We start from the raw sequence: 24058 nt of genomic DNA, 5'->3' as shown, positions 1-24058 counted from the left end.
ACATACCATAAAATGTAATAATGTCTTTATTAAGGATGAGTGAACACAGTTTTCTAACTAGTGTAATAAATTGTGGTTTTAATAACCTTTCTAAACACTTTTTAAGGAAACAATTAGTTTCAAATACTGAGAATAAATCAAATCAAAGTATCTAGTGTACACATAATTGTATAGACCAAGTTTAGTAGCTATATTTAAGGAAGTTGACAAACTTTGAAGAAACATAGGTCTGTATCCTGCTTGCACTTTAACCACATAGTGAACTTTAGTTGATGATGTGGTTTTCAAAAACATTGGAATGACCTCTGACCAGACAATGACCTTTGACCAGACATTCCCTAATGTGTGAATTATTTATGTATTTTAATTTAAGCAAAATAAAATTGAGGCACAATTATAGAAAGAAAGCTTTACCTTTAGATTTGCTGTACTAGTTTCACAGTATAGTAGGTGTTTGTTAACTGTTGTATAAAGGCCAATTTACACAGACGAGCGGTAACGGTAAGCGGTAAAGTTGAGCGGAAAACGCAAAAATAGAATCTATGTTATTTCTTATGACCATTTACACAGAACGCGGAGCGGACGAGCGGTTGAGCGGAAATCCGCTCAGGATCGAAACAGATTCGATTTTGTGAAAATACCGCACGGTAATTATGGATTCTGGCCAACCAACGACATGATTGAAATGACGTCATCTATCAACAAATTTTGTTTGCGTCCGTCTAGTGAAAGACGACAATAAATACGAGTGCCGTAGTAGGCCTAGCCTATAGTTTCTTCTTCTTTTTATTCAGAAATACAAACACCTACGACGTGACTAATGTTTGTATAAGGATAGTGAAATGAAAATATACATTTTAGTACGTTATTAGGCAACAATTCCCTCTAAAACTTAGGCCTGTGTGTGCTAGGCCTACTGACAGTCAGTCACATCCAGGCCAGCAGCGACTGTAACATGCATTAGCCTCGAGGCCTACACGCACCTACTTTCCACCACTCTGTTCGCGAACTCCGCGCGCTGTGTAAATGGGAAAAGCCAAGCGGTTTTTCGCTTACAATTACCGCTTACCGTTACCGCTCGTCTGTGTAAATTGGCCTTAATAGGTCTTTTGATTTTGTTTCAAAAAATTCCATTACATAGCAAATGTCCAAGTTGCTTTGTTGTAAATTTAATTTAATTTAAATTTAATTTCAACATTTATCTCCACTTTCTCACAGTGCTTGTACAGTGCACTTCTATAAGCATTTATTTCAAGTAATTTAATTTGGAATTTTTTAACCAAATTTTATCAGTTCTTTGTGATGACATAAACATTAATTCTTCAATCATTTCTGTTTTCACTATCAGCATAGTACCTCTCCAGTTACAATAATATGCATTATTAGAAAATAGATATTAATGTAGAAGTAAGATAGAGTTATCTGTATATAATTATTGACGTTAAAACATTCATGAATACGTATGTGTGTGTGACATTTCGACTTGTTTCCAATAAATCTTCATCTGGCAATGACTAGATGTTAGTGGTTTTAATTATATACAGATAGTTAATATAAAAACCAGATGAAAACATTTTTCGAACATAGAGTTATTTTGAATATTACTGTAATACATAATGTAAAGTCAATAGTTATTTAAATTCACACCATTGATTCCTTTGTTTATCGTCCAGAATGAATGATATTGCATGTCATGCCATATTGAACTCATCTTGGAATAATACATATTGCCACAAGAAAATGAGTTTAAAATGAGTTTTAATGGCAGAGTAAACTGCTATTTTTATCCCTCTGGGATAACTTCATGCATCATTGAGACTTAGTTTGAATGATCACAGGTGTTGTGATACAAGTAAAGTGATGGTATGAGGAAACTTAAGTTGGCCCTGTGGCTTTGCTTGACTTCTTACCCTTGTTTTCTTGTTTAACTTCTTCTAATTTGCCATTGGCTGTTTTTTTACTCCATACTCGGTCAGCTTGCTGATAGCTGTCCATGACCTCTGACATCCATTGTATCCTGTCTCGCATTCAACTTGCATACTCTCACTACTGAGAAGTTAAACATACTGTATTACATTTTATCATATATTACAGGTATCTATGTATATTATACATTGCCTGTCAGTGAAAAGAGAGATAATTAACTTCCCAATAAACAATTAAGAAAATACAGTATAGACGTAAAAGTTGCTTCAACTGAGATTTGTCTTTTATCGTTTCATCTAGTACTTGTATATATTCTGTACAATCACGGATAATTAGTTAAATACAATCTTAGTACAGTCTCTCAATACAGGACACCTTCGGGCTGGCCAAATATGTCTGGTTTTCTGGAAAGTCTAGTATTTGGGACCTTTTGATCTCCAAGAATAGTCTGGTGTTGGGAGAGTTTACGGTTTTCATAGAGTCTGGGTTTGCAAGACTTGATTGTATCTGCAAAGATAAGACAGTACAGTAATTATTACATTTTGTTTCCTCTAAATTTAAACTTTTTTTTCAGAGATTATTTTCCAGATTTAATAGCAAACGACAGCTTAACTTTTTTTCGTCTATCAAAGATGAATTACCCAGAACTGCCAGTTGCTATGGTAGTATCATTTCCTGGGCCCCACGGGCCTGAAGATGGCGCCCCACACTACCAGCATCTCTTTGAGGGTAACCAACTACATCGGTAAGTTGCAAGTATGAAGAAATCCAATTCAAAATATGCCCTGAACGGCACCAGATAATATTAATTTTAATTCGTGAATGTAGCATAGAATTCTTATAAAAATCCTGTGTTTATATCTGAAAGACCAGTGTGTACCATGAAAATTTGGTGCTAAATCCAGAGAGCTATTAAAATCTTAAGAATGATTAATGAAAGAGTTATACACAGACTTTATGTATCATACGCATCCTTTGAAATAAATTATCAAATCCTAAAGTTACAGAAGGAAAATAAACAAATCTTTGAGTTTATCTTGTTGATTAATATTTATTATAACATGGGTTCAAGGATGTAGCCAATCAGACAGGCTGAAATGTGTCACATGTACACGCTTTATTTTTTCACTATCATGTGTATTCACCGATATTCACAATGTTGTGCATGTCGCAATATTGTAAATACCCTCAAGTGCGCCGCATCCCTACATTATCTGTATACTATTATTCTTTTTGAAGAACAACTACATGGAATCATGTGCCAAATCCTGACAAACATTGGATTATCCAGGTGATGGAACCAATGACAGATTTAGAGATTGCCTTTACTGATGCCTTGCAGCGCAAGAGGCTCATAACTCTTGTATCTGTTGATGATGCCATTCAAAAGGTAAGATTATAACATTGTTTTAAATTTATAAATTGATTGAAATGATTGATTGATTGATTGAAATATATATTTATACTGGGTAACCTCTTCAGTCAAAGACTGGTCTCCCAGAGGGCCCAGTTGGTGATCAGTGGCTGTGATGTACTAATACACCGGGGTAACCCCCTACTCGTCTCGAAAGATGTACTAGGTTCTTTAAAGTGCACACGAGCAAGTTGTGTACACTGGACCTACGGTTTATAGTCCTTATCCGAGAAGACTCGTTCTACCACCAGAACCATGGAGTGAGTGAGCCTCGAACCCCTGCCGATGTTATGGCTACGTGATTACGGTTCCACTGTCTTAACCGCTCGGCCACTCACCCACAAATAATAAAAACGAGAGGGCAAAATATGTGCACCCCCAAAGTAAAGGTCTGTCTACACTATCAAACTAATTTGACAAAAAAGGTGTCACGTGCCTAAATATGGTAGTAATATGTCCAAATGTGGTAGTGATATGCCCAAATATGACATCATCATGTCCATATATGGGCACATCACATTTTGTTGTCACATAAAGTTTGATAGTGTAATAGAGCTTTTGATTGATTTATAGCAAATTATACATGTATTAGTTATGTTGCTAAATAATCTGTCCATCCATGTCCACCTTAAACTAGTCAATTCTCAGTACTGTATCTATATTTTCTCCAGTATCATACCTGTAGGCAACTTCTGTAATACAGTGTCACATGTATCATATAGTATATAAGCCTAACCCTAATTAGGCACCAAATGTCAGATGGGATATATATTACACGGTAAACTTTTACAGAATTGACAAACAATGCCATATGTGGAGTACAGTACAAGATTCTGGTGCAAAATAAACTAAACTCCCTTTTTTTTCAATCGTTTCATATCTATTTTATAAACAGAACATTTCATAGCATGTTTCCAACTAAAGGAGCTGTAGACAAACACTGTCTACAAGAGCCTGTAAATACAAACCCCAACAGAATCTCTATTGGACCAACACAAGATTTATATTTCCCAAGATCAAAGGTTCATCAATTTAATGAGGAGCACTAGCATTGCACTCACATTCCTACATGCATACAGATGTATTTAGTTACTGTAACTGTCAATTCATATAACAATATCATGATTTGTTGCTAGATCCATTAGAGATGATTCCCAAATGGCTGGCACTATATCATTGTTGATTCATTGGGGTAATACTGAGTTGTGGATTGATGTTTTTTGACTTCTTGTTGAGTTGTTGTTATCACCTATTACAGGCTAATTTATTTTGATATATTGCCATTTAAAACTTGATTAATGTTTTGTGTTATTTTGAGTGTGATGACGAGTGATGGTTATTGAATACAAATCAAATGCTACTAGTTCTGAGAAGATGAATATTACATTTTTACCTGCTAGGCCTAACCTAACCATTCCACCATCGCCAAAATCTAAAGTAATCTCTGATACACACTGGTTTTTCTAATTGTTTTCTCTACTCCTTTCTTTTCCTAAACTAATCATAGCAAGATGAGTATCTTAATCTCTGTCTACACTATCAAACTAGTTTGACAAAAAAAGTGTGATGTACCCAAATATGGTAGTGATATGCCCAAATATTGTAGTAAAATGACATCATCATGTCCATTTTTGGGCACATCTCATTTTTTAAAACTAGTTTCATAGTTTAGACAGAGCTTAATGAATTGATGTAAAAAAATGTTTTTTTACAGTTGTGCCAGGAATTGGAATCAATTGGAGAATTGGACAATACGTATATAATATTTACATCCGACCATGGTTATCATCTTGGGCAATTTGGACTAGTGAAGGGCAAGTCGATGCCGTATGACTTTGATTTGCGAGTACCATTTCTTATCCGTGGACCCGGCATTCCACAAGGAGTTGAGTAAGTTTACTTGATTTTTTAAAGTATCCGAATTCTTTTTTTTTTTCAAATTCTTATTGACTGACCTTTTCTCACTTGCCACCTTTCTTGTCCATATTGTCTAGATTGCATTCTGACTCTTCATGGATTTATCTTGTTAAAAAAAAACATTTTATTTTTATAATTTATGGTAACCATTTTTCAGAGTTCCAAATATGGTTCTGAGCATAGACTTAGCACCAACTATATTGGACATGGCAGGCATTTTAATACCAGAGCACATGGATGGAATGTCCATCTTGAAGCTATTTGAACAGCCAGGCAATCGGTATGTGCTCTTTTTCAATAAATTTGTTTTTCAATATATTTGAAACCAATGTTTAGTGATCATAGCTACTTAATGAAAGAGAAATGGTGAATTACGATGATATCACTGAAATTGGTGAGTTGGATATACTGTATAGATTTTAGCAGATATATCCCCATGTTTTTTAATGCATGGAATTACTAAACACAATAACAAAATTGTGTAAAAACCATATACAAAATAGAAATGACAAATTATTTGCAATGTCTTTTACAATCCTAATGTAGAATGGTAAATCTGAATATTTATTTCACTTTTTATTAACTCAAAATGTAAATAAAGTATGTAGTTTTAGCTAAAACATTCAGAAAATTTTTATTGTAATAAAAATGATAAAATACACCAAAAGTTTTAGTTTTACAACATTCTATGCAAAAACATAGGAAAATAGTTCATTATGATTTTATTGTAGACATCTGTCCACCATTACTATTAGCTTGTAAGTTGAAGAAAAAACACATTTAACTAATCTATTTAAAATGTTCAGACTATTAAGTCTGAACATAACTTGTAAGTTAAACAAATATTATGTCAGGAATATCTTGTATGAGTAATGTGATATTTTTAGAACACTTAGTTAGTCCCAAAAGGATGCTTAAAAGTTAATAAGCAATCACTTTAGGTCTTATATTTTGATCCATTAACTTGCTCTCAAGTGGATAGTTGATTATCCAGCACACACCATTACACATAGGTAAAGTTTAGCAAGTAACATAACAAGAAATTGTTAGTTATATTTCAACTGTTTCTGGATCAACAAACATAGATGCATATTATTATGGAGATAACAATTATTATTTTTTACCTCCATGATTTAATGTTGTGTCCACACAACTAATGGGATTGAATTAAAGTTGATTTTACTTGCATGCTGGGTTTATTGGTTTGCACTTTAAATGCACTAAAGGCTTTAGGATGCTTTGATTTGATTTGTATTTCACTTGTTGTATGGCACGGAAAAAGAGCAAAAATCTTGAAACAGCGCCAAAAAACGATGTTGGTAATGTTCAGATTAATTGCTTACTTAAACAGAACAAAAATGTAATTCATATAACACTTTTCTTAGCAAAATGTGTGCGAGAAAAACCAAAAACCATGTCACTTTTGTATAGAAAATGATTACAGTTTTGGAAATATGCTATCAAAGTGCTGAAATTAATCTGAACATAGCCAAGCAATTATTAGACCGTAGTGTAGTAGTCCGCTTATTATTTAGCTTTTGCTGCACAGGCAATGTAAATGGAAACATCTTGGAATGTTGGAACAAAAATGCTGGAAATACAAGTAGGTTGGCTAGCTGCATTCCACTCAATCCACAATAATTATTCACATCAAACTTCTAATTTGCATAATTCGCATAATTTATTATCAATCCACAATAATTATTTACATCAAACTTCTAATTTGCATAATTTGCACTCAATCCACAATAAATATTCACATCAAACCTCTAATTTGCATAATTTGCACTCAATCCACAATAAATATTCACATCAAACCTCTAATTTGCATAATTTGCACTCAATCCACAATAAATATTCACATCAAACCTCTAATTTGCACTCAATCCACAATAAATATTCACATCAAACCTCTAATTTGCATAATTCGCATAATTTATTATCAATCCACAATAATTATTTACATCAAACTTCTAATTTGCATAATTTGCACTCAATCCACAATAAATATTCACATCAAACCTCTAATTTGCATAATTTATTATCAATCCACAATAATTATTTACATCAAACTTCTAATTTGCATAATTTGCACTCAATCCACAATAAATATTCACATCAAACCTCTAATTTGCATAATTTGCACTCAATCCACAATAAATATTCACATCAAACCTCTAATTTGCATAATTTGCACTCAATCCACAATAAATATTCACATCAAACCTCTAATTTGCATAATTTGCACTCAACCCACAATAAATATTCACATCAAACCTCTAATTTGCATAAATTTCAGTTCTATCATTTTCTAACATAATTCCCACATTTAAGCTAATGCTACTTTTGTTTTGTTTTCTTTTGTTTTTAAATTTGTTTTACCTTTCATTATTAATATAGATATGTGTTTAACAATGAATGTCTTTATCCATTTCATTATTTAACCAAATATATAATCTATATAACCTCATAATATTATTCTAACCTTTTGGACCAATTTAAAAAAAGGAGATGTATTAATACATCAGTGTCAGATATAAGATAAAAATATATAAATTTATGAAAATACAATTTAAAATAATTATGTTTATTAAGTTTATTTAATATAATAGTCAATGGCAACAGGTGCAAATGAATTCTTTTACGGTTAGTTTTACAAATTTTGCACCTAAAACCATGAGGCATTGCTTAAAATTCCTTATAGAGAGCATGGTTTAAATTGGTTAAAATTTTCCTTTTTTCCAAAGTTTGCATATGTGAAAATGTTTTTAACAATCTAATACAGTAGGGACATTAATATTTAGACAACTTCATTCTGTATTTTCTCATATTTTATAAGACAATTAATCATGAGACAGTTTTTGTTTGAATCATTCTCACTGAAACATTTCTTGCACATTCCGTTGTTTGCCTTTTAACATTTTAATGATGTCATACTGTTAATTAGATTTTTATAACACACATTTACACAGTTGACAGTACAGTAGACATAATGCTAAAATTTTAAATAAATTTCATGCAAAATATACAGCAGTAGTACAAATCTAATAATATATCCACATGTTATCATACAAGGGCAGTTTTGAAATGTTATTTAAAAACCTTTCCAAATTCTGTTCAATTTAATACTTTATGTATATGAACGCTCTACACACTAGGATAATGTTAATGATCAAGAATAGATTTTTTTCTTACCTAAAACAAACAAAAAATAGAAAAAGATATAGGATATATAAGGATATCATAGGATAACAATTAATGCTGTCTTTGATAAAAATTATGTTTTTTTAAATCCAATCAAATGATGTCATGAACAGTACAAACAATAAAATCGGTTTTGGTCATGATTGGACGCACAATAAAAGTTCTAGGATAAAACTTTTCCAATTTCTTTTCTTTTATTTAATACAAATGATTATTTGTCTAGTTATCGTCTAATAGTTATTTTCCTAGTATAAATAGGATTTTAGTTTTGATGACAATTTAAATTGGTTAGCTTTAGGTTAGGTAGACTTTTTACATCCGCATTGAAATTTATCCTGTAAAGAAGCCAACTCAAAGGTTTTATTGTTTATTTTATGCACTTCATTCTAGTATTTTTATTTTAAGAGAAGTAATATTCTGTAATAAAAATAAAGTTAATCAAAAAGTATCAACACTACTTGGGTAGAATAAACAAGAACTTACTTTGTGTTGAAGTTAATTATCAACCTCTGACCAGATGTTTTTCAAATCATGTTTGTTGCTTTATCAATAAAATATCCTATAACTTAAAGAAAATACAAATTGATAGCTTGTACTATACAGTACATATATTGGCAGGTAAGAATGCAATAAGAAAATTTAAAGACATCACAAAGGTGCTGAAAGGATGATAGGATGAGGAGGTTGTTGACTCCTATCATACAAACAATTTGTCAACTATGATCCCAATAAGTGTACTGTAAGATAATGCAAAAGGTGAATTGATATTTAAAGATGTTGTGGAATATAAATAAAGAATCCAAAATAATACTGCTATGCTTAAAGTCTTGTCAGACATAAACTTAGCTAAGTGGTCTTGACAGAGGTCAGTGATCTAATGTAATGCAGAACTTGTGCATGATATACATCACTTGGAGAAAGATATACATCACTTGAAGCATGAAGCGCATCCTACATTCAATAACCAATCAGCATGCCTCTAGTGAAAACAAAATTTATATCTAAAGCTTGTGTACTTGAACCAGTATTTTTCTAGGTTCATTGTAGACTACTTGAGAATATAAAAAATGATAAAAATAAATCACACATTTTTATTCTTTCCAAATTAAACTGTCTTTAATCAGATGTGCAACAATTATTTACTTGATTAAGAGTTCCTAACTTGTTCTACTTTTAAACCATTACTGTACTGCTATAATTTATTTAGAAATAAACGAGGTCCAAATGGTAAAAAGAAGAAAGTATTCCGTTACGTAGGAACTGAACCTTGGAGAGATACCTTCCTTGTTGAAAGATCGTAAGTACAGTATACAGATTGAAAATGCCCATTTATACTTCACTTTATTCAATTCATACATTTGGAGAGTATATATAGTTAAGTTTGCTTACCGAATTATAAAAAAAACAATCTCTCTAATTTTACAGGAGAACTGATGAAGAACTGGAGCGTTATTACAACAAGACAGCTAGGCTAGGAATGCAAGTTACAAAAGGAGATAAATTAAGAGAGGAGTGTGAAAAACCTGAATACCAACCACCTTGCAAGCCAAAACAGGTTACTTTATACTTACATTCTCCTGCTAGAATCTAGGGCTCCGAATACCTTTCTAACCATATGACTGCAACTGCTAGAACTAGATCTGCTCTACTTATTAAAAAAAATGTTATCCCGACAAACTTCAACCTAATTTATTCTCTATAGTCAAATATGCACAGATCTTCCATTTCAGGCCGGCTGGCTTGCAACATCGTTGGGTTCAAGACTTATCTTACTGTTTATTTTAATTCTGCAGGCAAAAGAATGTATTTTACTAGCAGATGGATCATATCAAATTAGAAAATGTAGAAAAAGGGAACTGCCGCCAACAAATGAAAATAATAAAAAATGTGTCTGTCCTAATGAAAAGAAAAAAGGTCGAATGAATAAAGAGGAGAAGAAGCAACAAAGAACATTTTTAAAACAACATGTAAATAAAGGTAAATGTAAAAGAATGAAGAAGATAGATATAATACGCAAAAGTAAACTTTATTAAAACATGGCCTATTCAAAGTGTTTTGTTCACTTATTTATTTGTTTAAAATATAACTATGTAATACATTTTGCATTTTTGTGCAAATTTTAATGTATACTTTATTTCTATTAGATCGTTATCATTTTATTATTTTTGAAAAGTTACACTTCAAAACAGCAGTTCATTCACCTTCTCTTCCTACAGCAAGTTCATCTAAAATACTCCCTCACTTGCTACACACACACCTGCCTGAGTACTTAAGGCCAATTTTAAGTGCAGAAGTTAGTTATTAAGTAATGACTAATATTATTCCATCAAGCAGACTACAGTCTGAACATTTTCAGACACACGGTGAATAATTATGATTATTCTTCGTTGTTTGTGAACAATTTGATTCTATTTTGGCTTCAAACTTTGATGTATATTAGTCATCAGTTTTTGTGTGTGCTTAATTCTTCTTTTCAAGCACGTATGTGTATACTAATTAAGCCATTGTAAATGTTTTGCTTATGAAGAACCTAAATCAAAAAGTCAATGGTTTCATGCAAAAAAAAACAACATTTTTTTTAAATTCTTCTTTCTATGCATGTCGTACTATTTTGTAATGTACATGTTTTGTTTATGAAGAACCTGAATCATAAATATAAATCTTTCTACATCTTAGTTAACTTTGTACAGTATATTGTTTTATGGTTCATTTTTTACAAACATAAATCTTATTATTCACATTGATCTGTTGATCAACTTTTGGAGTACTTTACTCAAGGCTGTAGCGAGAGGTTAAAAACAGAGAGGCAAAGATACATATATATTAATTATTAATAAAAAGCTGGATCAACCTGTAGCCGAACATTTTAATTCAGCTGGTCACTCGATTGCAAATTTCAGAGTTATTGCAATAAACCACGATGTCAAATGGAGCGACAAAACTCGCAAAGACAAAGAAAACCACTTGGAATTACTACTTAAAACCACAAAACCTTTTGGACTTAACATTAGGAACATACTCCCAGATCGGTAAAATTATTCCATTGACTACCAAAATTTAAGTTTCAATATTAACCACCATTTTAGCTTTTTTTAGTTTCATTCTAAATTTGTTTATATCTCTACCAAGCTACCTTCTTTGTTTTCTACTCTTATTCAGTCTCCACCCACTATTCAACACGCTGTTTCTATTGTTATATTTCTTTTATTCCTGTCCACCCAGGCAGCACTTGCCAACTCTTATGACTTTATCCAAATTCCCTCACTTGCACTGATGAAGGGCTAGTGTTGCACTGATGAAGGGCTAGTGTTGCACTGATGAAGGGCTAGTGTTGCACTGATGAAGGGCTAGTGTTGCACTGATGAAGGGCTAGTGTTGCACTGATGAAGGGCTAGTGTTGCACTGATGAAGGGCTAGTGTTGCACTGATGAAGGGCTAGTGTTGCACTGATGAAGGGCTAGTGTTGCACTGATGAAGGGCTAGTGTTGCACTGATGAAGGGCTAGTGTTGCACTGATGAAGGGCTAGTGTTGCCCTGATGAAGGGCTAGTGTTGCCCTGATGAAGGGCTAGTGTTGCCCGAAAGCTCTGCTAACTTTTCTGGCTGTTTATCGTTTTGATTTAACTTTTCGCTTTTTTTTTTGTATCTCCATTGAGATCCAGCCACTGATACCCACAGCATTGTCATTTTTTTCAGTAATTTGCCTTTGGATTTAATTATTAATATAAAATATGCCGATCTCTGCTGGGAAATTGGGGTGGGTAGTGAAAATTGCCTCTTGCTGGCTACGGCCCTGGTACTGTAATTTCGTTTTAACTTTTTATCTCCTTTCAGAGAACATAAAACTTGGACCATTCATAGAGGGCGAAGAACCATCAATAGAAACACCAACCTTAGGAACAGTCGCTCTTGTAAATGATGACTCCAATATTTACCAAGCTGATAGCGCACTTCTTAATCATGTAGTTGTTGATCCTAAATGCCAAGTTTTTCCCAATTCTACAGTTTATTGCATTTCAGATGTAAGTGAAGTTGAATGTAAAAATTACAATTTATACTACTAGTGAAGCTAGATGTTTTATTAAGAATTGGTGGCACCAGTAAATACAATATGATAGAGAGCATAACACTAACAATCTAGGGGGTTCTAGGTTCCATTTATCATAAATATCAAACTCTCCCAATACCAGACACCTTTGGGCTGGCCAAATATGTCTTGTTTTCTGGAAAGTATGGTATTCACAATATGTTTTTAATGATAAAGAAGAATTTGGTATCTTTTTGGACCCCAAGAAAAGTCTTGGGAGAGTTTCCGGTTTTCAGAGTCCGGTATTAGGAGAGTTGACTGTATTATGATACATCATCAGAAGTTATTAGGTTATATGCATGATATGCATATAACCTCTTGATTCTGTCAAAATCTTTCTTTATTTATTTATTTATTTATTTATTTATTTATTCTTTCCTTAGCACTATTTTGTCCGTGCATTATCTTGGCATCAGTTTAATCTAGCTAAGTCAAGTTTTCAGAGTACATTCCTTATGGCCAGGAATCGATGTGGTTATATTTTCACGATGCGTAATCAACAATTACGCGGTCTACGCGCGATTTTACGAAATCACGTTTGTAATCATATCTTCACAAGCATGAATCACAATTAAACAAAATTTGGTACTCATAAATTTTAGGTCATATTTCATCATATGGCAATAAAATTACGTGCGTAGCGCATATAACGCTTGCGTACGCGCGCTTAAAATGTTCAAAATTGTCAAAATTTATTTTCGATGAAATTAGAGTACGTTTCAGGCAATTTTAAGCGTTTAAAAAATTGCCATGAGTGCGCAGATTTTTTGCCCGATTTCTGTTTTACAATCTTTCTTTAATAATATCATCATATTTGATTCAGGTTTCAACTCGAAATTGCGTTATACGAGCACGTCAAAAGTGACTGGCTACGCACGTATAAGTTAACAAAATGGTGAAAATATGCTAAATATTAAAATTAATATATATCGTCAGAATGCAGGGGAACACCTATTTTTTATTTCATTTTCTTGAAGTGTATGTATCATATGTATGATTTATTATCAAATTAAGAGAACAAAAGTTGATTAAGAAGTCATTAATTGCATATTAAATTTAAAAAAAAATAATTTCGACAATCAAACAAATTATGACATTTTCTTAGGCCAAAATAACAAACTTAACATTAACTTTCTTCCTTCAAATGTTCATATATTAAAGTTAAAAGTATGTAGTTTAACAGTGCATCATTTGTTTACATTTTAAAGATGTCATCATAGTAAAAAATTATAATTCATTTCGGTATGTAATAATCTATTTGCACCAAAGTGGTTACTGCATAGTAAATACACGGAGGAATTTTTCTACAACTTTTAGTCAGTTGTGTATGGCTCGATGGTCTGTGCTCGTGTCTATGGCATTCAAGGTACCGAGATCGAGTCTCACCTTGGGAAACGAAATAAGATTTTTTTTTATTATCCGTATTGTTTGTTCAAATTTATTTCTTAGTGTATAGATTATACACATGGTTTATAATGAAATCTAGATAAAAATTAACTTATGTCTTTATTATTATGTAACAACAAATGTGGTTTATGACATTATACGCATTTGGATCTTTGATCGGATTGTGATACCGGCTATGGTGTTCGCGTTAGCAAGGTCCTATCATATATTATAAATAATTAAAGATTCTGAGAAAATCAATCAATCAATATATCTTTTAAAAATCAATTATCTTTATTTAAATCAATGCATATAACCTATAATTCGTCATAGTGACGAATTAAATCTAGTTCAAATTGTTTCTATTTGATCTTTTTTTAGGTATTCTCCTCCAGAAAGTCAATACAGGAGCACAAAGCTTTTCTCCAGCGACAGATTGATAGCGTGCAAACACAATTAAAATATTTAAGAGTTATCAAAAACTCACTGAAAGATGCAAAAGTTATAAAGAAAGAAAAACTATGTGTTTGTCCTAAAGAAAATGATAAAACAGAAAATATGTAAGCTGTAGTTTCAACTGAATTTTATAATTAATTTGACAATATAAATATGACAGTGTAACATAATAGAGTGACTGACAAGATTCAATATTCAGATTATTATTCTATAAATATATTAAGATTAATATTACTCCATGACGAGTATACAAACATTTAGTTTATAATTAGAATTCACTTTTTTTTCTCAGATATGCAGAAGAGAGACAGACATCAAAACGCAAGAAAAACCAAAAAACCCAAGAAAGGTAGGGATTTGAAATCTTACTTTCTTATCCTCTTTATGCTTTACAGTAGATAGAGGATCCATAGCTGACTGTCAGTTCCCTATGTTCTGGTCAGTTTCCTCTGGTCTGGTCAGTTTCCTCTGGTCTGGTCAGTTTCCTCTGTTCTGGTCAGTTTCCTCTATTCTGGTCAGTTCCCTCTGTTCTGGGCAGTTCCATCTGTTTTGGTCAAGTCATCCTAGGCAGTTCCATGTCTGGTTAATACATTCCATTTATGATCTACTGTTCTTCTCCATGTTTCATTTAATCAGCCTCTCTTTCAAAAGGATAAAATATATTAAGAACAAATATGCCATGGCTGTTTTTGCACATCTTAATAAATATACAACCTTTAATATACAGAGAGTCGAAGTCTGTTGAAACCAGCAGATCTAAAAGGCGAGGAAGAAAAGGAAGAAAAGAGTTAGTCTGCAACAAACCAAATATGAACTGCTGGCAACATGACCGAGATCACTGGAGGACTCCGCCATATTGGACAGGTATGATTTTTTACAAAGTAAATCATTGTTATATGGGGTGTACTTAGTATTTCTTGAAGTTAAGTATCGCTGAAACTGTTCTATGAACCAGTTTGAGTCTTATTATTATACAAAGCTTGTTTTAAAATTTTCAAAGAAATCTTTTATTCATCTTTATTTGAAAACCATTTTACAACTATACTTTCTGTATTTAGTACCAACAAATCTTTTAAAATGTATGTTTTATATATTTCTCTAAAGATGAGATGATCTGTGGCTGCACTCAGTCCAATAACAACACTTACTGGTGCTTAAGGACTATAAATAAAACACATGATTTTCTTTACTGTGAATTCATTACAAAGTTTGTGGAGTTTTTTAACCATCGAACAGACCCACACCAGGTAAGTCTCTTTGAATTTTTTCATCAACTAATTAAAATAAATGTTATTCCATTCATCAGGCCTGCTATTCATCCTTAATATTTATTTGATTTCAATGATATTTATTGACATTTTTTGTGCTTATTTTTCAGACCACTAATTTAGCACATTCATTAGACACTGGTATAAGGCGGCAGCTTCATGAACAGCTGGCAGATATGAAGGCATGTGTAGGAAGTAAAGATTGTACTACAAAATCGTTAAATTATAATAAAAAACAAAAAGGTAGACCTAATGAACACATTTTTTTAATACTCTGTCACATTACGCTCTGACAAGAATCACATACTGTAGTGTTTGTCCATGCATAGTACACATCTAGTTATTGTTACGTTTACTTAAAACCTGAAATTTAAATTTCCTTCTCTTTTATTTACACAGCAACCAATAAAAAGCAAAAACAAAGAAAAGGATCTTGACAACAATTGTAATGAAGTATGTACTATAAATAGCATAAATGTAGACTAAAGACTAAAAGTATATTGTGAAATGATATCATTTTTGCTTAGACAAAATGGGCTTATTTATGGAATTAAATAGTTTGGTGAAACTTCTTTTATGGATCCGAGAGTGAGAGAATTTGAGAACTAATGACGAGAGGGAAGGGACGGGACTCGTTCATTTTTCATTTGCTGATATTAAATTACTAAATCTTGAAACTTTCTTTTTCTCCCTGCAGGTTTCTATGATTCGGTAGATGATGGTGCTACCATTTAGGCAATAACAATGTTCAGATTAGAAAGCTCAGATGACAACGATGCACTCACTTGAATTAGAAGGCAAAAACTAAGAATAGGCTATGTTTTGATAGATTATTAGTGGTTTGGTAATAGATAGAAAATGAGTGTGAATCATGGTAATCAGAACCATATTATAGAAAGTTCTGTGAATCTCATAATGTGTGTATTACAGTACATAAGATGATGATAAACAACAACAAAAATTACTCTAAAGGCTCTGTCTACACTATCAAACTATTTTAACAAGTGATGTGCCCAATTGTGGTAGTGATATGACATCATCATGTCCATATGGGCACATTTTTTTGTTATATAAAGTTTTGATAGTGTAGACAGAGCTTAATATTGTCAAATAGTAGTTTGCTTGGCACTAAATGACTTTCAACTCTTTATATAGGCTCTGCTAGTGTAGAAATATATGGCTCTAAGTAGAAGTCTTCAGAACTTAAATAGATCTTGTTTATCTATTCTAGAGCAGTTTTGAACACGAATACCACACCTATTTTTACCCATCTCTAGTGGCCATATTCACCATTTGCACACACTAAGGAAAAATACTCTTAAAAAGTCTCTTATCTAATTGACTATCACTTATTAACTTAAGAGAAATATCTGAACACCTAAGTATGATTGTTGAATACAGCCACTGGATATTTTGTTGATGTCAAAAGTTAACATTCACAAATCACAGCACCAATTTGTAAATCATTTTTCAAAATCTTAAGTGTGAATACAGCCACTGGATATTGTTGATGTCAAAAGTTAACATTCACAAGTCACAGCACCAATTTGTAAATTATTTTTCAAACTTAAGTGAAATATCTTGGACACTAAGTGTGAATACAGCCACTGGATATTGTTGATGTCAAAAGTCAACGTTCACAAGTCAGCACTAATTTACTAAGTTACAGAATTATGCAATTATGGCAGCTAAGTAGTAATTGATAATTTAAACTGAAAATAAAAACTGTTTAAATTTTTAAGTGAAATATACTGCTATATTTTTGGTCTAAATTTGTGTACAGAAAAGAAAATATTAAAATAAAAAAGGAGCAGGATTGGTTCTTGCACCTAGGTAAAAAAAGTGATAGTTTAAATTAATTTTATACTAAAATCTAAAAATGATGTCTTGTGTGTTTTATTCAACACATCACTGCTTTTTCTGACTTTTCGTCTAATACATTTTGTTTTAATGTATTTCAGTATGCTTACATAGGATTCCTGTTTTGTCTTTATTTTTGTATCTACAAGATATGAAATATATAAAATAAAGGTACTACTGTACCATGTAAGAGCATTGATGCATGACATGCACGTCATAAGGAGCGTTCAATCAATGTACAAACGAGATGAATACAGATCAGATAATTATAGAGGGAGCTTTTCACACTTTTTGTGATGACCAAAGGTTGGAAATGTGCGTTTTTGTGAATCCAGAATTCAACCTAGACCTAGAATTGAAATTGGGTCCACAGCTTAGGTCATAAAATTGAGTAAATCAGTTAAACTGTTGATATTTATCACCTGCAATTAGTGAAGCTCTATGTTTCTGTCATTGCAACTCTTTAATATTTTTTGTCTGTCTTTAGAATACTATTTTTATAATAATTTTATAACCCTAATATATTTGTAGTTTTGTTATTATTGTCTAAAAGATATTTTTTTAACGCTTATCTACAGTCTATAAAGTAAGTCTATGCAATAGGTGCTGTATCTTTACTTTTAATGCAATAGCATTGTAGAAAAAATAATTAACCATGGGAGTACAAATAATATCTTTTAAATGTGTTGAATTGTTTTATTGGTATAATGTATACAACTCAAATGATCATGTGATCAGCTCAAATGATCATGTGATCAGCTCAAATGATCATGTGGTCAACTCAAAATGATCATGTGATCAGTTACAGCTATATCACATGATATGTCTGAAAAGAACTAATTCCACTAACATTGCAATAGTGTACCTATTTCTGGCATCTAAAAGGTGTCTCAATCAAAGTGTAGATATTCACCCTTGCTTGCATTACAAATCCGTCCTACCTTATTTAAAATAAAATTGTGCTATGAAATGGTTGAGTAAGCAGGATATTTATTGTATTGTACACCCATGATTCATGAATAACGTGACTTTAGTTTATTAAAATCAGTTGGATGTCATGCTTTAACATTTTAAATTATGGATTTTTTTTTATTATGATTCAATATGGCCTACACAGCGTACAATCTGGTAGTAGCTACTATCTAATTTTATATATAGGCCTAGGCCTAGGTTTAATATTACATTAATAAATCGATGATTAAATATTTCTTTTTCAAAATGTGAATGCCTTTCTACTATGCCTACAGTACTCTATTTTAATATACTACCTTATTTTTTTGTCACTCTATATGATACTGATTCAGGCTACACGACTTAGCCTATCTCCTTTTGCTAATAATCTATAGTAGGGTAGAATGACATGTACTACCTACCAGTACGCAACTTACCTCACTTAGTAGGCCTAGGGCCTATGCTATGCTCTACAGGCGGCCTAGCCTAGCTAGGCCTAGTTACTCACCACCTCAATCCCGCTGCTGTGTGACCGCGATATCTATCAAACGCGCGCCTTTCTTTCAAACATTCATAATCCTTTCCACTTCTATTTGCTATTTTCATTAATAAATGAAGTGAAAACAATTCGGTTCCCGTCCACTAGGCTAACGAAACCTTATTTATCTTCCCCACAACCACCAACCATCACCGTCGACACGACACACACTGCATATACGTCATGCACAGCAGCACGCGCACACTAGATAATCTTGGCGCGAAATTTTCATTGGGTGGTGGGAAAACTTATGACTCAACCTCTTCCTGATTGGCTGAAGTTTTTTTTCCGTTTTTATAGGCCTATCCCATACAAATACTGTAGCCCCATACACCGTAGGAAGGCTGACGAAATCACACAAGCTCTAGGCACTATAAATTTAATTCACTATCATTTTAGTATTTTTATTTGTCTAGGCTATCAGAATAATGAAATGGTATGCAGGAGGGAAACACGTTGGCCTATTATATTTAAACGTGGTACGATGAGTTGGGTTAATTCATTTTTTTCAATTAGACTGTTTAATTAAACAAAATGATTTATTTTATATATTGGGCTAAAATTTCATTACTTGTACAAGTTATAATTATATGCTGTGGTGACCTTTATTTACACGGCGAGATTCACATGCTGAATTCCCTGCCACCGTTCATATAGCCAACCAACCAGCACCAAACGTTTTGTTTACGCGAGGGCGAAAAACCGGTGCGGTGTGTCGTGGTGGTAGTGTAGGAACATTTACAATGGTTTTTCCGGATTTTAAAGAGGTAAAGTTAAATTTTTATCGTAATTTTAAATCTATAACAAATACTAGTTCAACTTTATCTTAAGAGTACTTGATAAAATTGGCGAGAAATTAGTAAATTTTACTAAACCTCTAGGCCTAGGCTATGATGATCGAAGGAGGCCAACACATGCTGTCCTTTACACTGGCCGAGAGCTAAGGCCTAGGCTAGAGCGGAGGACGTAGGCATAGCGTGGTGACTAGACTCGGCCTAGCTTTCCGACAAGCACAACATGTTTATGATGATATTAACTTGTTTCTAATATAATAATAGCCTGGCTAGGTAGACCTAAGGTAGTGTAGGATGTCTACTTGGTTTGTTTCCTCCTGAATCTTCCACGAGGAGGGAAATTAACTACAGTAGGAGGTCCTTTTCCTACTTAACTAACTTAAAACAATTCTATTATGGCCTAGGTAGTGCTGCAGTGCAAAGCCTTGTCTGAGCATGGAGCTATATAGCTAATTAATAGTAACTTATTATTTTTTAATAGAATTATGGAAGCTGATCTAGGAACCTGTCCGAGATGTAAAGAAGACGGAGAAACAACACCATTGACATCTTATTATTTAAATCTTCATGAAGTTGTTTGTTGTTGTTCTCGAAAACAGGTACAGCATCCCTAACAATTTTGATTTTTATTTCGATTTTAAACCAAAAGACTAAAATGGATAAGAATATAGATAGATTAGATACATTAAACACACTTTTTTTATATTTTCTTAATAGGATTGAATAGTGCTTTTATTTTTTAGAAAGTTTCATTGTTTTAATTCTTAATAAGATTGAATATTGCTTTTATTTTTTAGAAAGTTTCATTGTTTTAATTCAGCTACTTTGCTCTGTTTCAGTGTTCATATCATCAAAATGCCCGTCTTTCAACAAGTACACCGCTTGAAGAGAAGTCAACATTACAACCACCAATCAAATTTGATTATTGTCAACCCAATCTAGAGCAACCAATGTTACAATGGAGCAATAGAGATTCACTATGTTGGCTTGATGTAACTATGAGTCTTCTTGTCAACTTAAAAAGCCTGCGTGAATGCATCAACAAAGTGAATACTAACTGTATCATAAAAGAACTTGTTGTGAAGTATAACAAAGCAATGAGTGTTTATTGCAGAAAGTTAATAGATGACAATAGAAACCTTACAAATATGGACGATATAAATAATCTTGATAACTTTTTGGATGGACTTTGCAACGATTCAAAACCCACTTGCTTGTTAGATCCGAAGCTTGTGAAGTTGAAAGAAGCAGTGGACATTTTAAATGATATAAGGAACAAATTATTTGAAGAGTTGCAACCTAGATTGAATTGTGATGTTGGAAGCGAGGATGGCCCATTGTTTGCCCTGCTTGCGTTACTCGATAAAAGTAAATCGTTCGCTGAGCATTTTTTAGCACGTTATCACCTGGAATTCAATTGCGCCCTCTGTGGACACATTCAAATAACCAGGTAAATATAATTTATTGTAATTTTATTGATCTGAATTTTTGATGAAAATAAACCAAATTTTAAATAAAAGTAAAAAAAATCTTTATTTTATATTATTTTATCTGATCCTTTCCTTTCCTTTAGTTTTCAGAAATCCTGTATAAGTTTTCAAAATCTACCAAGCGGATTTGATGTTAACCGTCCAGTAATGATGATGACTTGTCCTAAATGTAAAGCGACCAAACAGCAATGTCGGCTAATATATCACAAGTAAGTCTAAAACTCGCATCACATTTTGTTGTCACATAAAGTTTTATAGTGTAGACAGAGCTTTATGATATCTAAGTTACATTCTTTTTCATTTCATTATGTTATACTTAATATTTATTTCCTCTTACAGGTTATCACAGTGTTTAATTATGCAATTTGTTGATGGTCTTCCTCATAATAATCTGGATCAGTTACAAATGTACATTGATGGATGTGTGTATAAACTCACAGCAGTTGTGCAGTATAAGCCCTCTCCTAAACATTTTGTGGTGTGGATCAAAGAGGTACAAGGTAAGAAATTTATTCCGAGTTTCAACGTCTTTTAATTTGTGCAGTTGATTGTTTGTACTTTTCAACTTGTATTCTACCTTTTATTTGTAATTGCATTGATTGTCACTGTATTTTTTCATCAAATTTCATCAAAAGGGAGTACCCTGTGCATGTGAAATGTCATAGGTCAAACATCCTCAAGCTAAGGTTAACAGAACAAGCTACCTTCATAATTCAATGATCAAAAATAGAAATGTTATATGCCACCCGCAGTTATTCATCCTTAATTTTATGATGGTGACTGTAATTTTAATTTAAGCTCCGCCAATATCACTGCCATATTTGGACATATCACTACCATATTTGGGCACATTACACTTTTTTGTCAAACTAGTTTGATAGTGTAGACAGAGCTTTAGAGAATGTGAAATTATTTATTTAAAGTGCGGAATGCCATTACAAATTTGCCATCATGAAATAACTTTTTATGTTTGTATTTTCTAGAGGATGTATGGATGGAGTGTGATGACTTAAAGTTAAGTGAATGCAAGTGGAGCAGAGCTGTGCCAAACATCCCAGCTAACCAAATCCATATGATAGTATTAGAACGACAACATAAACAGTGTATCAACTGCTTCAAGCAAGCGGATTATGTCAACAGTTTAATGCATTCTACTGTTTTATCTAAATCAATCAAACTCGCTAATGAAACTGTAAGGCAGCCATCATCCAATCAGGGAGCGGTAAGGCAGCCATCATCCAATCAGGGAGCGGTAAATCACCCATCCTCCAATCAGGGAGCGGTAAATCACCCATCCTCCAATCAGGGAGCGGTAAAGCAATCATCTTCATGTCTGGAAAATATGGGCGCATGTCCCACCCAACATATTTTGTTAGACTTTCCAAACTCAAATTTTCAAAATATATCTAAGCCGACAACAGTTTCCATGCTAACCACATCCCAAGGTTCAAAGACTGAAATGAAAGGATCGGAAGACTTGCCTCTGCTAACACCACTGGCTGCCCCTAGTAATCAAAGTTGCAGGCTAACAGACCTGCCTAAGCCAGCACCGCCAATCGTATTGCATACGCCAAGTACGCACTCAATGAATAAAACAAAGTTCTTAGGATTTCAAGAGAGTAAACAAAAGAACAAGGACATATCGCTTACAAATAGGAATTCAATTACGGATAATGTGCTTCTTGATAAATACCTTAATACTTGTGTGAAGGATAATATAGCACTTAATACCTCAAACATTCGTAACACTAAAGCAAAATCAAAATCCAACAAACCGAGTAGTAGTAATAGAAAAAAAATGAAACTAACTGATAAGAAAAACGATGCAGTTTCAGTTGTAATGGCAACAATTCCAGATCGTCTTTTATCACAAGCGTGTACGAAAAACAGGAATTTGAACCGAACGGAAGCTGTAGGACGCGTGTCTGGAACGCAACCCTTGCGTAGGAGAGCACGACAGTTCAACGTGCGACATAAAACAATGTTTCCGTCTTACGGTCACAATGTAGAAGACAATGTAAAGTTATATAATGGATTCTCAAAGAAATCTAATATAGACTCAATTGTTCCATCTCCTAACCCAAGTGTTGAATCAGGAATAAGTAGTTCTTCCGACTTAAGTGGTACTACAGAAACTCTCTCTCGGCTAGAAACGGACACGCCCTCAGAGTGCAGTATCGACAGTCAAGGTGATGCCTGTCTCAAGAAAAATGTCTCTCTTCTGAACACATCAGAAGGTCATCCAATGATCTTTCCAGAAGGTCATCCAATGACCTTTCCAGAAGGTCATCCAATGACCTTTCCAGAAACTGCATTATTAGAGACGAATCAGGATGATTTTTTTTCATCGTTATTAGAAACAGATTTTACTTCTTTAGCATTTATGTAAATTAAACTATAATGTAAATATCTTTTTTATAATGAAAATACAAAATATGTTTCTGAGAGAGTGCAGAGGGTCTTTATATGATAAACAATCCAGTGTTTGTCCCAAAATGCTCATGCACTATTAAACATAAAAAAGATTAGGGCATTTGAAATATTTTTATACTTATTATTACTGTATGGTAAAATTATGTGCCGAGAAATAACTGGTTTGATTCAACTATACTTTCGATACAAGTTTAGCCTATAGGGATCTTCACGTAATGTGTAGTTTATTATTGTTATTTAAGTGAATATGACGGGAATAAAGTGAAATGAAAATACAAATAAATTATCAACAGTATAGGTACGCATAGAGTTCCTTATTTTGTCTTTGCACGTTT

At 32.8% G+C, this 24058-nt stretch overlaps 2 protein-coding genes and 1 long non-coding RNA gene across 5 annotated transcripts in view; 2 read left to right on the top strand and 1 right to left on the bottom strand.

Annotated features, from left to right (window-relative positions):
• LOC140062135 (extracellular sulfatase Sulf-1-like) overlaps positions 1 to 18930 on the top strand; it is a 30071-nt gene extending 11141 nt beyond the window's left edge. Inside the window, exons 5-20 of one of the 2 annotated variants that reach the window (XM_072108323.1) lie at positions 2501 to 2671; positions 3166 to 3316; positions 5055 to 5230; positions 5415 to 5537; positions 6807 to 6860; positions 9669 to 9758; positions 9887 to 10016; positions 10255 to 10438; positions 12295 to 12482; positions 14315 to 14493; positions 14682 to 14738; positions 15117 to 15253; positions 15494 to 15636; positions 15768 to 15900; positions 16057 to 16110; positions 16355 to 18930. In XM_072108323.1, coding sequence (XP_071964424.1) covers positions 2501 to 2671; positions 3166 to 3316; positions 5055 to 5230; positions 5415 to 5537; positions 6807 to 6860; positions 9669 to 9758; positions 9887 to 10016; positions 10255 to 10438; positions 12295 to 12482; positions 14315 to 14493; positions 14682 to 14738; positions 15117 to 15253; positions 15494 to 15636; positions 15768 to 15900; positions 16057 to 16094 — 1954 coding nt within the window. In that variant the 3' untranslated portion in view covers positions 16095 to 16110; positions 16355 to 18930. The remainder of the gene's footprint in view (positions 1 to 2500; positions 2672 to 3165; positions 3317 to 5054; positions 5231 to 5414; positions 5538 to 6806; positions 6861 to 9668; positions 9759 to 9886; positions 10017 to 10254; positions 10439 to 12294; positions 12483 to 14314; positions 14494 to 14681; positions 14739 to 15116; positions 15254 to 15493; positions 15637 to 15767; positions 15901 to 16056; positions 16111 to 16354) is intronic. The other variant, XM_072108242.1, reaches the window with a different exon arrangement.
• Positions 29 to 19163, bottom strand: LOC140039663 (uncharacterized). 2 transcript variants are annotated; one of them, XR_011842550.1, is made up of 5 exons: positions 18977 to 19163; positions 14759 to 15030; positions 8945 to 9026; positions 5296 to 5362; positions 29 to 2433 (listed from the first exon to the last, which is right to left on the bottom strand). It is a non-coding gene; the product is annotated as an uncharacterized lncRNA (long non-coding RNA). The 2 variants fall into 2 exon arrangements; XR_011842551.1 differs by having other exon boundaries at positions 14759 to 15026.
• On the top strand, positions 19093 to 24015 carry LOC140062270 (uncharacterized). The gene is made up of 6 exons (XM_072108446.1): positions 19093 to 19773; positions 20282 to 20399; positions 20640 to 21250; positions 21374 to 21499; positions 21630 to 21790; positions 22274 to 24015. Exons 2-6 carry the CDS (start codon positions 20286 to 20288, stop codon positions 23677 to 23679), a joined length of 2418 nt encoding a protein of 805 aa, XP_071964547.1. The 5' UTR covers positions 19093 to 19773; positions 20282 to 20285; the 3' UTR covers positions 23680 to 24015.
• Positions 24016 to 24058: the final 43 nt, after the last annotated feature.

Source organism: Antedon mediterranea, chromosome 1 (genome assembly GCF_964355755.1).
Source record: "Antedon mediterranea chromosome 1, ecAntMedi1.1, whole genome shotgun sequence".
NCBI classification, from domain to species: Eukaryota; Metazoa; Echinodermata; class Crinoidea; order Comatulida; family Antedonidae; genus Antedon; species Antedon mediterranea.
This window is presented reverse-complemented; position numbering and strand designations above follow the sequence as displayed.

What these genes read in the sequence shown, in the direction of transcription:
- LOC140062270 (XM_072108446.1), top strand. Translation starts at nt 20,286, where the DNA reads ATGGAAGCTGATCTAGGAACCTGTCCGAGATGTAAAGAAGACGGAGAA. An exon ending in GGACACATTCAAATAACCAG is followed by an intron (nt 21,251 to 21,373) that starts GTAAATATAATT and finishes CCTTTCCTTTAG; the next exon opens with TTTTCAGAAATCCTGTATAA. An exon ending in TGTCGGCTAATATATCACAA is followed by an intron (nt 21,500 to 21,629) that starts GTAAGTCTAAAA and finishes TTCCTCTTACAG; the next exon opens with GTTATCACAGTGTTTAATTA.